Here is a 17,905-nt window from a genome sequence, read left to right as displayed (position 1 = left end):
GAAGTAAGGGCTCTTTGTTATTTGTCTGCTGTTTTCACCTATTTGTCTTTTTGCCTTTTTTAGAAGTATAGACTCCAGTGGTTGGGAGGGAACTGAGAAACCATTTTTCTCCTTTCTTGGCACCTTTCCTGGAAAATGCGTCCTCTGGCACTGCCAAGTCTAGGAGGGTGGTGTGTGGAGTGGAGAACTAGAAACACGAGGAAACAAGATGTGGGGAGTCTTGGCACCGTCACTGCAGTCGTCATTTGCGAGTCTCTGGCCAACTGCCTTTGTGGCTCCACTGGTGAAACAGACGGGGTGGGTCACAGAGCACAGATGTCCCCATGCATAGGTGTTCAAAGACATCTGGTGAGGGAAGGAGTGAATGGGGGAATGGCCCACAGAGCAAGTGAATAAACGAAATAATGGGTTTTCTTTCCATAGCTTTGGGTTAAAGAGGAAGTCTCCAGTTGGAACCCTTGTGCACTGCTTAGGGGTGGGGGAACGGGATAGAAAATGGTGGCGGTGCTGTGAGAAACAGTTTGGCAGTTCCTCAAAAAAATTAAACATAGCGTTACCATATGATTTGGCAATTCCACTTCTGGGTATGTACCCAGAAGGATTGAAAGCAGGGACTCAGGAATTTATACACTTGTGTTCACAGCAGAAGTACTCACAGTAGCCAGAAGGTGGCAGCAACCCAAGTGTCCACTGGATGAATGAATGAACAACCACGGTTTATCCATGCAATGGAATGTTATTCAGCCTTGAAAAGGAAGGGCATTTTGATACGTGTTTCGAGATGGATGAACCTTGAAGACATTATGCTAAGTGAAATAAGCCAGTCACGAAAGGACAGATAGGCTGTGATTCCATTCTGTGAGGTTCCCGGAGGAGTCAGACTCTCAGAGACACAAAGTAGGGTGGTTGGTGCCAGAGCCTGGGGATGGGGAGTTAGTATCTAATGGAGACCAACCTCAGTTTGGGAACATGAAAAAGTTCTAGAGATGGTGGCACAATAGTGGGAGTGCGCTTAATGCCGCTGAACTGTACGCTTAAAAATGGTTCAGATGGTGACTTTTATATTGCGTATATTTTGCAATTTTGGAGAAAGAGGGAGTCTTCATGTGTGCCAGGGTTTTGGTGTCAAATTGCTGTGATTGTGGCACAGGGAGAAAAAAACGCATAGATGATAGAGGCTCTATTCATCCCTCTTGCAACCAAATCGAAGTTGTGACAGAGACACGGAGCAAATGGCAAGGAAAGTCGCCTGGGATCTAGATGAACAGAAGCCCTACAACTGGGGAGAGAACTAAGAAATCACCCTGCCACAGGAGGAGGTAGGAGGGGGCAAGGACGCAAGGCTGCCTGGTCCCATGCAGCTGAGTGGGACAGAGGCTGTGGCTGTGGCAGCCGGCAGCGGCAGTGGCAGTGGCAGACACCCCTTACAGGGGCCGTGTCCATGAGTGGACTTTCATGGTGACGGTCCTGTTCGCTCTGAGTACCAGCACTAGGTCAGCTGCTCAGGGGGCACCAGAGACTTACAGGGGAACACTGAGTTGTTGGAGTGAGGGCTGAGGTGAGACTCCCTCTGTACAGAAGTGTAGCGATATCCACTGTTCTTCTGTTGTGCTCTTCCCCACTCTCAGTGCAGGTGGACACAGCACTGCCATAGCCTAGACGTCATCGAACTGGATAACAGAGGTCGCCCCACCCAGAGGAGTCCCTGAAACCCCGCCTCCCTCAACTCATGGCCCCACCCAAGCCACATCCAGGTGTGTCCTTGGAGAGTCAGGTGCCCCTTGCTGAGCAGTGCCAGGACTCACACTGGAGGCAGCTGGCCTCCGCATCTGGTGTGGTTTCTTGAGGCAACTATAAGCACAGCATCTGTGGATTGCTTGCTGAATCTTAACAGGTGGCCCCGGAGGGGCACAGGCTGGAGCTAAACTTGGCCTGCAGCTGAACCCCTCTCAGGACTGTGCCACTGGACACCTACTACACAAAGCCACACTAATAAAACCGGGAGACTTAGGAGCTTTGCTTAGTACATAGAAACAAACACAGAAAGGCAGCCAAAATGGGAAGACAAAGAAGCAGAAACCACATGAGAGAACAGAACAGAGATCCAGGAATAATGGAGTCAAGCAATCTAACAGATGTAGAGTTCAAAACACTGGTTATAAGGATGCTCAAAGAACTTAGGAGAAGAGTAAATGAACTCAGTGAGAACTTTGACAAAGAGATAAAAAAAAATGGAAATGGAAATTATAAAAGGGAACCAGTCAGAAATGAAGAACACATTATCTGAGATAAAGAGTACATTAAATGGGATAAACACAGTGAATAAAGAAGAAGATCGAACTGCCCATATAAAGAATGGGGAAGCCAAGGATGCTCAATCAGAATGGCAAGAAAAAAGAATCCAAGATTATACTAATAATTTAAGGAGCTTATGGGACACTATTAAATGTAAAAATATCTGTGTCATAGGGGTACCCGAAGGAAAACAAGACGTTGAAGACGTGTTTGAAGAAATAATGATGGAAAACTTTCCTAACGTGGTGAAGGAAATAGACATATAACCCCAGGAAGCTCCAAGAATCCCCAAAAAAGATGAACCCAAAGGGGCCCACACCAAGACACATCATAATCAAAATGCTAAAGGTTAAATACAAAGAGAGACTCTTAAAAGCAGCAAGAGAAAAACAGTTAGTTATCTACAAGGGAGCACCCATAAGACTGGAAGCTGATTTCTCAAAAGAAACTATGAAGGACAGAAGGGCTTGGCACAAAATATTGGATGTGATGAAAACCGAGGATCTGCAACCAAGAATACTTTATCCAGCAAAGCTATCATTTAGAATCAAAGGACAGATAAAGAACTTCCCAGACAAAAATAAGCTAAAGAAATTTATCACCACCAAGCCAGTATTACAGGAAACGTTGGAGAGACTTCTTTAAGAAGAAAAAACATGTATCGAAAACATGAATAAAGAATGGCAATAACTACATTCCTATCAATAAGTACCTCAAATGGAAAACAATTAAGTGCTCCAACCAAAAGACAGAGTGGTTGATTGGATAAGAAAACAAGACCCCTACATATGCTGCCTTCAAGAGACTCGCTTCAGATTAAAGGACACATGTAGACTAAAAGGAAGGGGATGGAGATAGACATTGCCTTGATGGACCTAGAGGGTATTGCGCCGAATGCAATGGGTCGGATAGAGAAAGACAAATGTCACATGATTTCACACACATGTGGAATCTAAAGAACAAAATCAGCAGCAACAACAACAGCAGAAATAGACTCATAGATACAGAGAATATTTTGAAGGCTACTAGGTGGGAGGGGGATTGGCAAAAGGATGAACAGATACGAACGGATAATTGCAGAATAGACATGGAGATGTAGAGTGTAGCATGAGGAAGATGGTTAATAAAGTTTTAATAAATATGTAAAGGGGAAGAAGGGTACTAGATTTAGCGAGGTGATCACTTTGGGAGTTATGTGGATCTCTGATCACTATGCTATATAACTGAAACTGGTATATTATCATATGCCAAATATAACTGAACAAAAAAACTCATTGAATTATACAATGTAAATATGAGCAACTAATTGTCTATTGTTTCAATAAAGCAGAAAAAAAGAATAAAATTGTGATCGTCTTGAGTCCCCCATCTCCACCCTCCTCTGAGGACACACCAGGGTGGACATTTAGACCAGATCTTTCCAGGTCAAGATAGTTAGAGGACCACCGTGCAAACTTCCTCCAGAAACACCTCTGACCCCACAGGGCAGGTGAGCTCTTTCCTCCTTCATAAAGGTTGGAGAGGTGGCCGCACGCTCAGGGGAATTCCACCACTCCCAGGGCTTGGCCCAGCTGGGCGAAGTGGATGAAGACACTGTCTTTCATTCCAGATGAGAATTCACCAAATAATAAATCACACACATTACCCAGACCAGGATTGTAGGAGCCTTTCATTTTTTTTATACACATAAATTTTGGTCTATTCTTTAAATTAAGAAATTCAACTACAGACTTTAAATTATTATGCATCTGTGATCTTCCTCATTAAGATATTTTTTTGTTCATCTTTATAACAGGCAGATAAAAATGTAAAACATATTTAATAACTGAACACAGTTGACCAAGCCATTCCATATAATATAATGCTTTATAGAGAGGGGCTCCTTGATGAGACAGGTCCCTCTGCCTGAAGACGACAGAAACCAGAGAAATGATCCGAGGTCACGGTGCCCCTTTTCTGAACCCCACACCCCGCTGAAAGGCAACCTAGGGATTAAACAATCGACACGTACAATAGGCAACTTTGTACAGCAGCAGCGAGGGATTTTTTTTTTTAAATATACATGGACCATTTGTTCTATGAATGTGTCTACAACAGAGAATGAAAAGAAGCCCATGAGTGTAGCATTATCTTCTTCAATTTAAACATTTCCAATTTTATTTCTTGTTTAAGAACACACAGACCCTCAACAAGTTGAGTTGCCCTTTTTGTTGTGGTTGTTTAAACAAGGACATGGGGGACAATTTACAAATGGGTAACATTCTCAATGTGCCCTTTGGAAAAAAGGGATGGCTTTAAGTTATCTGTAGCTGGCATTTTAAGTGGGATTTTCTTTTCTAACCAAAATTCCTTTGCCCGAAATTTGACTATTCCTGCTCAATGGTGACATTGCATTCATGTTAACGGTGGAGCCTGAGCATGTTTTGGCTGTCTGCGTGGATGCTCACAGATGTACGTGGGTGCAGGACGGAGGTGCGTGATGGGTGGACCAGCCTTGCCACCAGTCCAGCTGCTGCTCAACTGCTGAGCATGCCCATCTGCACCTGCAGTTTCCATTCTGACCCTATGTCCCTAAGCTACCAGCTGTCCTTCAGTGGCTCAGTCCCAGGCCCAAGTGACAGGCACATGGATGAGTTGTGGTTGGACCCCAACCACCTCTCTGCAAAACAAGAGACAGATGATTTCAGATGGTAAAAGAACCTCTGCTTTTTCTGCATTTCCCTCCCTGGCTAGGGTGCATTCGGGGGAAACTGAGGCTTGGCACACTGGGTGCCCATCCTGCGAGGAGAGGCTCCCGAGGGAACCGTCTGGGGAGCCCAGGCCCAGCTCTCCCCACCTGCAGACCAGGTGTTCAGCCAATGTGGTGAAGCTGACCTCCTCAGCCTTCCGGACTCACGAGAAAGAGCCACAGGTGTGATTAAAGCAACAACTACAAGGTGCCATTGTGCCAGGGGATTTGCCTCAGCATCTGTTTCCTTGATGTCACCATAGGTGGCTGCAGACACAAATCCGTGCTATCGTGGGTCGCAGTTGTCCTTGAACGAGAAGGCTGGGGTCAAAAGAGTGCTTTGGCGGGTGGCGGGTGGGCATCTCAGCAACAACTTCTTGGCATTTGCCAAAGCAAAGAGTGGGGGTCCAGTTGGAGGCGCCAAGGTGGCTGGGATCTGCACTGCGGCCCCATCAGGTCCTTTTGGGTTTTGATGGTACCTCTTCCTCCGCTGCTTTCTGTCTGACTCTTGCCGCTCCTCCCAGCCCCCCAATTCTGGGGTCTCCCCTGGGGTCAGAGATGGCAGGGGGCAGAGCTTCACGATTTCGAAGTTGGGGCATGAACAAAGAAAGCACACCAGCTAGAATTCAGCACTTAGAATTGGAGTCGAAACCAAAAAAAAACCGAAAGCAAAACTCCCCCTTGTACCTACTGGAGGGGACCATTCTCATCAATACTTTGGTATTTTCCTTTTAAATGAAACAGTTCATCAAAAGGAGTTTTTCCTCTATAGGCAGGGGTCTCAGAGTGCAAATGTTCCAATTGTAACCACTTTAACCTCTACCTCGCTTTTCCCTACCCCACCTTCTACTTGGGAATCTCAATGGTGACATTGCCAGGAACTGTGTTAGGAGGAGGGAGGACACACGGGAGGGGGAGGGGAGCGGCGGGGTGGGAGGAAAGCAACCGAAAAGATATTCTTGCAGTCTAGTTCTCTGAAAAAGAAAACCCTGCGACAATAAATAACGAAATTTCAAAATGAAAACACCTGGTAAGAGGAATGGAAAGATCATGCCGATAAATAGTTGCTTATTCTTTAAATATACATCTAGTCATATGTGTACGTATATGTCTATACACACATACGCGCACACACAGACTGCGCGTGTCCTGGGGACGCGGTGCTGGGCGGTGCGGGTACTTTCGCAGGCATCTCCCGCGGGTGGGCTGTCTGGGCAGGGGGCATCCTTCTCAGCCCTGCGAAGCAGTGCTGGTCTGTTTTCTTTTGTATGAATCTGTCAATCCAATTGCTCTCCAGTGGGTGCAACAAAGCTCCCGATATACTGAAACCAGTCCCCTGCCCCACAGCACAGCCCAAACGACAAACATCTGGTGGCATTGTAGTGTTCATTTAAAAAAGCTTTGATAGAAAAAAAAGGGGGAACTCAGCTCTTCTTGCTCTCTACTTTTTCCTCCCCCCTCCTCTTCCTCCTCAACTCCTCCAATTCCTCCTCCTCCAACTCCTTGGTCCCAGGTAAGAAGCCTTGAATGGACTGGGTTCTTGCAAGTGCCCTGTGTGTAGCGTCTTCAGTCGCCTCGGCCATGCCCTCCTTGCTGGCCTGTGCATCCCACCCAGGTGCGCGTGTGTGCAGGGGTGCATGTGCTGAGAGCAGTTCTGCTTAGAGGGATGTCTCCACGCTGTGGATCGGACTCCCGGGTCTGGAAGAAAACACTGACGAGGTAGCTGACTTGGTGCCGTGCGTGGTCAGGTAGATGCCGCTGTCTATGGCGTTGTTGTTCTGGTTGGGGGATGGGGGTGGAGGGGCGCGCAGGCGCTCCTCGTTCTCATCCACGTCCGTGTCATCTATGAGTGGGATGTTGTGGGTGTAGTCATTGATCAGAAACTCAGGCGTTGCCATGAAGTTATGGATGGAGGTCTTGGATTCCGGTTTCTCCAGGCCTTCATAGAGTGAGCTACGGAATGCTTTCACCACCCGGATCTGGAGACGGAGGTGGGAGGACAGAGGTGGAGGGATAGGGGCCCGAGGTATGAGTAGGAGGGGAGGGAGCAAGGAAGGAAGGAAGGAAATAGGAAAGAAAGAAGACAATCAATGACATGTTGATGCTGGCAAGTTCCACCCACATCAATGGCAGGGGGTCACTGCATGACAAATGTGCATCCATTGGAATGGAACCCTTGGGGTAGCTCTGTCTGGCTGTGGACAGGGTTTTCGGGTTTGGGTCTCAATCTTGTCAACTTATCGACATGCAAGACAGGTGGTGGTGGCTTTCTCTAGGCTGACCTGGGCAGATATTCTGGAACTCAAGAGTGGCAGAAGCACCGAATTCTTGGCTGCTACCTCCACTTTCCCTGCACTGGGGGGGGGGGGGGGGAGATTGGCTTAAGTGGTCCCTTGGCTCTCTGCAAAATCTGAATTCCAATTTGATAGAACAGAAAGATGCTATCAAGAAGGGAGAATGCTGGAGAGTGGGCTCCCCACTTTCTCTTTCCGAAAAGTCTGAAGAACACTGGTAAGAGAAAGCGCCCAGCCTATGGGTGCATTGCCAACCTTTCTTGAGTGGGTCTCCTTCCCTGGTTTCTCTAGGGACCTCTGCCCTGCCCGCCGCCTCCAGCTCTGCTGGCCACAGCCAGTACCCACCATGCTCAGAATCATCTGGCCATCAGTCTCCCTGTTAAGTCCAGCAGCCATTTCTGCGCTTCTATCTTATTTGATCCCTCGGGGACGCTCAACACGTCCAACTGTCCCCCTTTCTGGAAACTTCTCCTGGCTTCCCCGACATTTCCCCCTGCCTGGCCCTCCTCATACCTCACCAACTACTTTGGTCCCATGTCCTCTAGTGCTCCTTCCTCTGTCCCAGGGTGCCCCAGAGCCCTGGCCTGGCCATGTCTCTCCTCCTTTCTGTCCAAACTCTGAGGACCACCCCCTAGCCCTGCCCATGGCTCTGGGGCTCATCTGGTTATGACCAGGCACTGTGGCTCAGGCCCTTCCTCAGAGCTCCAGGCTCCAGAGCTTTCCAGGCCCCCACCTGGAGGCGTGCAAGACTGAAAGTGGCCCCACTTTTGATTTGTACCCATGAAGCCCGCTCAGATGGCCCGATCCACTGTAATAGTTCCTCGTGTCTCCTTATAGCCCCCTGGCTCACAGCTGGGTGCATCTGATTGAGTCATCATTTCCCTTCAAGATCCTTTTTCATCTACGTGTCTCCTACCACCAGAGGCCTTTTGTAGTCTACTGCTACCTGCCCCTCCAGCTTTTCTCAGGCTGTGCTCACTTCCTCCTCTTCAGTCTCCAAGCCAGACAATTCATTTTAGTTCCTCCACTCAGGCTTTTCTACACCTCATTCCCTGGCTACTCCATTAGCATCTGCAGAACTCAAATCAGAATAATACTCCACTGGAAAGAGCTTCCCATAATGCCCTGCTCACGGCCACTGTAGCTCTCTGACCCCTGCACCTCCTGCCAGACCCTGCTCCTAGAATTAGCCCCTTTGTCCCTCTGACCCCTCCGTCCAGTGACTCTTCACCTTCATTTACTCGTATGCTCAAATCTCATTGGGCTTACAAGCCACAGAGTTCCTGCCCATCTTTGCTCACTTTCTGGCCCCCCAGCCTAGGCTTCTTCCTGCTTCTAGAAGCCAGAGTTAACAGAAAGGCCTTTGCTGGGCCCCACTGAGCCAGACGGCCTTGTGCTGAGATGAGAAAGCCAGCCCCTCTCTATGTGACTGAGCGGACACATCATGATTTTCAAAGTCATTCCAGGTCCAAAGTTATAGGATGTTGGTTTTCTTGGTTTAGCCAACGTATAGGCGAACTGTAGCCCAAGGGCTAATTCTGGCCCTCAGGCTGGTTTTGTAAGTTAAATTTTATTGACATACATCTACACCCATTTGTTTATGCATTGTCTATGACTGTCTTCGAGATCCAAGGGCACAGTTATGTAGTCGGGACAGAGAGCTGGTCTGCAAATCCCTTTTTAGGAGAAATTTGCTTGCTGCCCCCTAATTTAGACCATGAATCACCTTGTTGACAACGAATCCTTTCAACCCTTTAGCATCTGGACCCCAGGCATTGCTCAGCCAAGCACAGCACTCCTACATCAGTTTAAATCAAGCGAACTTCAGTCTTTCAAGTGTAAAACCGTGAGCCACAAAATTAGAATTTTCTACCTCCATATCTTAAATCCAGTTAGGATTTTTCTCTGAATTTGGTGAAGCCACATCTTTTGGATTACAGATGGCTAACTGTTTGTACTCAGTTTCTTAATGTCCTCGAATTGGTTTCAGAGATAGGGGTAACAGAAATTGAGAATCATTTCACATTTTTAATGACAAGAAACGGAGTGCACTTTTTGTAGCCATGGCAGACATGGCTCCATTATCTGGGTCTTTTCTGGCGCCAGAATTGTGGGGGGACATCCACTGTGGCTGCATGGTGGTGGTGGAGTACCTATTCCAGCTGTTGGCCATACCCTTGAAGTCACAGAAATGAGAGCAAGCTGCATGCTGCTGCCCTTGACTCTGGTCTTTGTGGTGGTTTTGCCAGCAATGATCAGGTGACTCTGATTACACCCTTTCTCCTTGCTGAGCTGGTCCCCTCACTTGGACCTGGGTCACATGATCAAGCCAGGCTTCTGCTCAAACACATCCACAGGACTCCCTGCACCTGGCTGAACCCCAAAGTCTTCGCCTGACAAGGGCAGCCAGCTAGCCTTTCCCTCCGTGGTGTCTGCTGCTCTGGCCTGAACGTTTGCTTCATGGTGCTCCTTCTGGGTGTAACCAAAGACTCACTTTATTATTTGTCTTCTCACTGGCTTCTGGGGAGAGATCGTCTGCCTGTTCGATGCCTATCAACAGAGCCCAGCACAGAGTAGTCGCCATTCCACTGGTCGGAGCTCTCAGTTGGGCTCGTACCATCCTGAGAGTCTGTTACACCTCCAGGTTCCATTTCCCTGCATTCAAATCTTGGGCTATTAAGAAAGGGCTTGGCATTGTTCTTATGATGGGGTGTTTTCAGGCCACTCGACACTGAAGGGCATGGTCAATTCTTGGGACACTGGCTGGGTGAGAAGTGGCAAACATTTCTAAGAGACGCCATCCTTGGAAGACCAAGCTTGCACACAGGGCCCAGGGACCTCACTGCCCTCAAAGCTGTCAATGCTGTCTACAGCCCAGACACTGCTTCGATGTTGTATATACATGACCTCCACACCACCTCCTCCCGTGTCTGCAGCCAGGGCTCACCCCTTCCTGGTATGCTAGACTTATGCACCTGCTGCTCCTTCACCTCCCCTCGGAAGGCTAACGGGCCATCGGAGAAGGCCGAGGAGCACCCTTGGCACCCTCTGCACGTCTTCTGCTTCATTTTCTCCCCAACATGCCTCACCTTCAAACACCTCACACATGCCACTGTTCTCTTCTCTGTCTCTTCTCACTGGAACATAGCGCCCCTGAGGGCAGGGTCTGTCTGGTTCACTGATGTCCCCAGCACCCAGCATGACACCTGCACCCAGCAGGGGCCCAGTGGGTGAGTGCTGAAAGTGGGAGTCTACACAACATAGCATGTGTCTACCATCATGGCTTCACCCAACCAGTGGCTCTTCATGCACTTTGCTCTAACCAGCTATCCTGAGTCTCCCCTGGGGCCATTATACCTGCCCTTTCCCCTGCAGAGGCTGATCGTCCCACGCTGGCCTTTTCTCCTTATTTGGAGCTCAGATCACATATCCAGCCTCTGAGACGCCGTCCCGGATAACCTTTATCCAAAATAATGCTCCTAACATTTCTCTCGCTCTGCTTTCTCCTCTTTGGAGGCTGTCAACCATCTGCACTTAGTGTAAGCTTGCTTCTCTGCTTGGGTTTTCTGCCTGGGTCCTGCCCCTGCATGTAAGTCCTGGCCTGTCTTCACTTCAACTGCAAGCTCTGTTCGTGAAGATGGCGGGGGTGATGTCCAGAATCACAGGACTACCCCAGGCACTTCAGACTGAAGCGAAAGGATGCTCGTGTCAGATTCTGCAAGGTGACCCTGCTACCACTGGATGGCTGGGGCTCAAGCAGAGGGGTTGAAGGTCACGGCTAAACGTGGAGGTGCCCTGTTTTTCTTTTGACCTCCAAGCACTTGAGTTTGCGATGCAGGTGGGAGCTGGGATGGAGAAAGGACGTGAAAGCGAGGAAGCAAGCCAAGGACTGAGGGGACACCCGCCTCATTAAAGGAATGCAAAAAGAGAACAGAAAGAAAAGAGGAGAAAAACCAAAGCAACGGCTCCTGAACAACCGGACAACAGTAACAACAGAGACTTTGCCCGACACCTTCTGGGCTTTTCTCCTCTGTGCTGTGAGACATGCAGGCTCTGGGGGTCGTCATGCTCTTCGCCCTCTGCTCCTTTCTCACTGCTGAGGCTCACAGAACTCAGAATTCTTCCGTCCTACTCCTTCCCTCCCCTTCTACTGCTCCCCGAAAGCCCCCACGCACTTGGCGAACATGCCTGTCTGTACCAACCACGAATCCAGAACCTTCTGTGGGAGGAAGGGACCTGTCACCTCCCCTGGAATCTGGGCTTTGAATTCAGAGCAAATTCTGGACACAGCGGCCAAGGAGAGCCATGGGAACTGTTTAGCAGGAACTTTGGGATTCCCAGGTCCCAAAACCTCCCTGTAGGCGTGAGCGTCAATCATGACTTGAAAGTGACACAAAGACGTTGTGAGATGATGTGTCCACAATAGAAGAGGCAGCAAGGGGAAGGCTCCCTGTCTTCACTGTGACGTTAGGAAATATGAAAATGCAAACTCCAGAGCTGGCCCTTTCACTGAGGGATTAAACCCAGACCAAATTAAACACACAGCTTTGTGTATGCTGTCAAGCCAAAATGCTAATGGCTGGTGAGTTTTGTGCAGATTGCCTCCTATCCTGTGTGTGGGCTTGTGTGCGCACGACCGGAAGAGCCTAGACTCACGTTGACAGTGTCAAGAGGACATCACACTAAGCTGACCCAGGCATAGAGAGTCCTGTACTTTTCAGGGGATTGGCTTTGCCTCTTATCCTGGTTGCGTCCAGCTGCAGGGCCTCAAACAAGTCTCCTGAGCTCTCTAGACCCTGGCTTCCAGCCCTGGGAGTCAGCCTGGAAACGCCTACTGGGGACGGCTCCGAGCAGGGCATCGGGGGTCCACCCTAGGCTGTCAGTTGCCGTGTGCTTTAGGAATTGCCTGGAAGACCCTTCCTTGGGCTAGGGCCCATGGTTGCAGAACGGCTCAGACAGGGCAGGGCTCATACTGTTCCTACTGTTGAGACGGTGTGTACAACATGAAATAGCTGAGAAAAAATGTAAATACACTATTCCCAGAATCCCAAGCAGGTAGCCTTGGCTCTAAATCAGTGAACTTCCTGAGAAAGGAGCAAACAAGACTGCTTTAACTTTGCAGGGTTCCTTCCTCCCTGGGACTGCCTTAATGATGGACATTGCTGTCCTGGGAGTGAGTGGTGAACACGTCCCTCCACCTCCGGGCTCTAGAAGGATGTGTCTAAGAAAATCGTGGCGCTCACCAGGCCTGGATTTGCCAAGTTGGATGAAGGTTTTCACGTTGCGAAAGCCAATTAAAATAAAGCAGCTGCTATGATCTGGTTCTGACATGGTTAATCAGAACTAAACAGCCCCAAGGGAGCCCTCCTGGCCACAGCTGACCAAATTCACCACCGGCTCCTGCCCCTTTTGCTGGGCTGGGCCAAGAGTCCTCTCATGAACCACTGTCACAGTAAACGTTCGAGTACAGAGGCCCAGCAATGCTGCAGGAAGGGTCGGGCCGGGCTTGGTTGGCTGTTTGAATGGGGAACAGGCTTTGAATGTGTGGCCGCGGAGGGGCTGGAATGAGTTCGTGTGTCCCCACTTGCACCTGAAGGCATCCATCCAGCGCCCTGGACTTGCTACTCATATTGGGCCACGCCTCGGGCATGCTGACACTCAGCCAGGGAGTGTGATTGGGGCAGGAACGGGGGCGACTGACATACCAAGAGGGGATAGGATTTTGTACCCCCTTGGTTTTGAAAAGACTGAAAATGGTTATTAAAGAACACTCTTTCCTGAGCTACTCAGATGGGCCGGCCTCAAGGCCACGGCTGAGGTCCCGTGAAATGAGGTGATGACCAAGAAGGCGAAGGTGCTACACCCTGGGCTGAGAATGAAATGGCCATGATGGGGACCGGCCACCACTCTATTCGGGGTGGAGAAATGCCCGAGTGAGCAGGAAGGAGGCAGCCAAGCCCATCTGGAGCTGGGAGGCCATTGTCTTCGACCAAGGGAATGGGGGCCGTGTTGGGACTCCCAAGTCCCGAAGTGGCAAAGACATATACGTGCATGGGGGGCGGGTCAGAGGTCAGCTACAAAGGGTAGGCAGACATAGATGTGGATACACTGAGCCCCAAGAATCGTGGCCTCTCCGGCTCTCCCTGGTCACCCCTCTGAGGGGTGCTCCTCTCCCTCTGGCTCTGAGGACATTCTCTAGACATTTCCAGCATTGGTGCTATGTGCTGGTGCCCGCACTAGTGAACGAGATCACCTGTCCCTCAGGCCCTCAGGCTCATTGTCCACCTAGGCCTTGGGCCTTCCACCTGGAGAGCCTGAGATTCTCACTGGAAGCGACCTCAGCCTGGAGGTCCTGGTGTGCTGGAGACTTGCCCCAGAATGAAGGATAAGGAACAGACTGGCCAGGAGGTAGGCAAGGAAGATAGGAACCTTCCCGTAAGAGCTGGGGTTTTCCTTAGGAAACCTTGTGATCCGTGGCCTCTGTACCTCCTACAAAGCTGCCCCTCAGCTAGGCTGGGAGCTCTGTCATGGCTGGTACCCTGCCTTTCTTCTGACAAGTTCCAAGGGAGGATGAGGGTCTGGGGCTAGCCCCCAGTCTGCCAGGCCTTCCCCTGATGAGGGTGCTGGGCTTGGAGATTTCTTGGGGTCCTTGCAGCTTGGACTGGGGGCTGGTTCAGCGTTCCAAACCAATCTGCCACACGGTGATGATGGCAGGAAGTAGTTTTGCTCGGCAGCTTCCGGAAGCAGGCGCGTCCTCCGGTGTTGCCCGGTCCTCCAACCAGCATCTGTTTCCACAATGGGGTTCTTTCTGAGGTGCTGCTACTCAACTGGGACGAGCCTTTTAGACTGGCCCTTGTGAGCCAAGACATTGGGACGCCCTTGCTGTCACGCCAGCACCCTCAGACAGAAGGTGCTCAGCTCTCACTGGGTACCTGCTACCTGCTCCTTGCTCAGCGGCATGTGGCGTGGAAGGGACTATGCCCCTTCTTTTGGCCAGGCACTAGTTAGTGCCTCCTGAAGTGCCCTGCTGGGCTCCTGGAAGTGGGAAGGTGGAGCTACCGGGGAAGAGATGGCTGCAGAAGGAAGGAAGGTGCCAGGAGCTGAGAAAGAGAGGAGAGAATCTGCCTCCAGGGAGAAAGCCCAAGGAATTCAGAGGGAGCCAAGAGCTAGCAGACCTCACTGGGAGCACACAGAGCAGGCCAGGGCTGGCCCTGGAGTGGAAGAAGGCCAGAGCTATGGAGAAGGTCTTAGGGGCATGTGGAGCGGGGTCCATGTTGGCTGCCTTCTTCTCAAGTCAACATATAGGCAGATGGACAGACGGGAGATGCAGAGAGAGATGGCAAAGGAACACTTGAAGGAAGTCCAGGAGGGAGGAACAGGAGCAGGTCAGCATGTGCCCCTTGCACAAACCTGTACCCGCTCTTGTCCCTTTATTCCCAGGCAGGAAGGTGCTGCTGACCAGTCGGGCCCTGGCTGAGGTGCCTGGGAGGCTGTGTACCATGTGTGTCCTTAACACTGTGGCCGAGCTTCCTGTGGATCTCTCTGGGTGCAGTGGTAGCAAGGCCCCCATGGGACAAGGCCAGAGCTTTCCAGCCCACCTATGACATCTGTCAGCCAATAGTTGTGGCCCAGGTGGGTGGCCCAGCGAGTGTGTGAGGGAGATGGAGGTGTGCATGGTCTGTGGTTTAGAGAAGGGGTGTGTGTGTGTGCGTGTGTGTGTGTGTGCGCGCGCACGCCTGTGCATGCATGTGTCTGTGTGTATGCATTCACACTGTTTCTGAAGGGGACAAGGTGGCCCAGCAGGGACTGGCTTGGCTCACATCCCTTCCTTATCGGGCAGAGTGGCCTGAAATGACAGCTTAAGCAAGAAGAGGGATGCCCCCCACTGGGGACCTCTCACCAGTTCCTAAAAGAAAAGAGAAGAAAAAAAGACAAGACGAGACAAAAGAAAAAAGGAAAAGAGAAGAAATCAAGCCAAAGAAAATCCCAGGGTCTGGTGGGGGAAACAGCATGGTTAACGACTCCCGTCTGTGGGGAAGTGGTGTGTTCACCGAGGTGAAAGCTGCCAGGTCTCACTGGAAGGAAAGGAAAGAGGGTAGCATCGAACCATCCCGGCAGGGGCTCTGGGCTCATACTTGAAGGTTTACTGTTTAATTTTTGAAATCTCAAGTTTGTTATGAGAAGCAGGCTGCCGTGGGTGGGAGGAGGGGGCCCACACCCTTCCCTGGGCTGGCGGGTTCCACAGTCTAGTGGCTTGCCCTTTGTCTTTGTGAAAAGATGTGAGCAATCATGGAAGTTTCTACCTCTTTAGGACAGCCCCTGGGTTCTCTTTAAAACGTGACCGACGTGGCGGGAACTTTTCATTGGAGCGTATAGAAGGGAATTGATTTCTTCCAGCTTCTCTGAGGAAGGAGGAGAGAGGGTGGACCGGATCGGGTTAAGACCTTCCAATGCAAAAGCTTCTTTGGAAAGAGAGAAGGTCTTTGGGGAACAAATGGAAATGGAGCAGAGTGCAAGCTGCTCGGGGCGTGAGGAGAGCTCCAGCTTGTGAGACACCTTGGATACGTCTAACACTCGGCGGCTCAGAGCAAGGGCCTATGAGGCACGTAGCACCTGAGCAGGAGCAGCTGTCCACCACCAAGCCACCTGGTGACATGTGACAGCAGCCTCCTAAAGCTCGCTTCAGCTCTACCGCCTTTGAAAATCACCTCAAGGAAAGTTCTAGAAGCTGCCACTTTAGTCCCAAGTAGATAGGCTAGATTCTTCCGCTGCAAATGATGCCAAAAAGGCACTTGCCTTCCCACCCCCACCCCGCCCAGCCCTGGAAGGTGGCCCTGAGCCTCCGTGCCTCCCTTTCGCCGCCCCGTCAAACACCGACCCAGGCCCCACCCTGACACCAGCCACCACCAGAAGTGGCCCAAGTTCATGAAGAACCATCGGCAAATGCAGACAACTTCAAGAAAAAAAAAAAAAAACCAAAAAAAACCAAAAAAAAAAAAACAAACCAATGACAGAAAGAGCACTAAATGAAAACTAAAAAACCAAACAAAGAAAATGACAGAAGGTCCAGCAGTGCCATGGACTCAGTACATTTCATAAGAGAATATGTCTTTGTAGAGACACACCGTCTGGGCGGGAAGGACTGGACAGGGCAATAAAGAAAGAACGGAAAAGCCACGGTGAGCGGAGGATGCAAGACTGGAAAAAAGAGAAGGAAGAGTCGGGGGGGCTTTTTCTCCCCCAGAGATGCCATTTATGAGAGAAAAGGGGACTCAAGACTCACTCCCAGCGGCACTGGTGGGATTGGCAGCAGAGAGAATTACGTGAGTAGGGGTAGAAAGATTGGTTACGTCATGGAGCTGGCTGAGGACCGAAGACCGCCGGCGCATGGCACCCTGAAATGAACCGCTTCTCTTGAAGGTACTCACTACCTCCATCTGTGGGAGAGAAAATGAGATAAAGTTTGGCTTGCACTGTTGTCCCGGCTACGGCACGGGGGCGGGGCTGGGCGAGGACGGGGGCCACGCTAAGCACATATCCTGACAGCAAAGCCTCATCTAGGTTGACCTGCTCCCTGAGAGCTGACGGTGCTCTGACAGGGCCGTGGCCATGGCTGAGGCCAGCCTCTGTGTCATCCACCAAGAGAGGGTTTGCTGAGCGAATGATTAGTGCTCAGAAGACTGGGCGGGTGGGTGGTTAAAAACCGGCACACTGAAAACATTTAGTCATTTGCATTCACGGTAGACCCATGGCAAGCCGCTCGTCAATAAGTACCTGTGTCTGGCAATACTTCGTTATCCTAGGTCAGTGGTTCTCAACCATTTTTTCCGCCCCAACACACCTGAGGGATATGACATGCTCCTATTAGAAACGAGGTTCCCTGTGGCAGCGCTCCTTGATAGCACCACCTGGGCACTGGGGCCCTTCCCTGGGCCTGGCCTTCCTTTCTTTATCCTGCACCTCACCCTGCCAGCCTGCCTTGCCCTGCTGGGAGATGTGACAATCACTGTCTTTCTGCAGATCATCCGAGTGATTGAAGGGTACCCAGAGGCAGCCTCAGTGGAAGAACGGATTTAAAAGGAAAGGGAGGAGGCGACAGGCATGGCAGGAGGGAGAGCAGAGAGCCTGGGCTCTGGGTAGCAGATATAGCTTTTGCTTTGTCCCCTGCCCTTTAAGCTTCTTAGGAGTCAAAAGGGAAGTGCATCTTTGGGAAATGAGAACCATGTGAGTGAAGTCGGTGGAAGGCGCAATGACTTTGGACTTCCTGACTCTACCTTGAACTGGATGGGGGCCGGGGAATGGGTCAGACCCAGGTGTGGAGTCCCAAGGAACTGCAGCTAACATCTGGTACTGTGGCCAGTGACTGTTCTGCCATCGTGAGACCATGTGCCTAGGTTCTGGGAGGCCAGCCCAGCGTGGCACACTTTTGGGTGCCTCTTTTGGGAGTGCCCTCGGTGGGATGGGGGTGGGGGAATCTTTGGCTTTAGAAAGTAGACCTAATTTCTGGAAAGTGCTCTGTAGTTCATTGGATGATGTGAGCAGCAAAGCAAGTATGCATTTCTGGAGCCCAGAGTGCACTGGCTACCTG

At 50.6% G+C, this 17,905-nt stretch overlaps 1 protein-coding gene across 1 annotated transcript in view; it reads right to left on the bottom strand.

The window, feature by feature from the left end:
* Positions 1–6,681: 6,681 nt before the first annotated feature.
* ATP2B3 (ATPase plasma membrane Ca2+ transporting 3) overlaps positions 6,682–17,905 on the bottom strand; it is a 46,693-nt gene continuing 35,469 nt past the window's right edge. The window contains exons 21-22 of the mRNA XM_023520648.1: positions 16,641–16,754; positions 6,682–7,002 (exon numbers count right to left, since the gene is read on the bottom strand). Coding sequence (XP_023376416.1) covers positions 6,682–7,002; positions 16,641–16,754 — 435 coding nt within the window. The remainder of the gene's footprint in view (positions 7,003–16,640; positions 16,755–17,905) is intronic.

This window comes from Pteropus vampyrus, unplaced genomic scaffold (genome assembly GCF_000151845.1).
Source record: "Pteropus vampyrus isolate Shadow unplaced genomic scaffold, Pvam_2.0 Scaffold275, whole genome shotgun sequence".
Classification (NCBI taxonomy): domain Eukaryota; kingdom Metazoa; phylum Chordata; class Mammalia; order Chiroptera; family Pteropodidae; genus Pteropus; species Pteropus vampyrus.
This window is presented reverse-complemented; position numbering and strand designations above follow the sequence as displayed.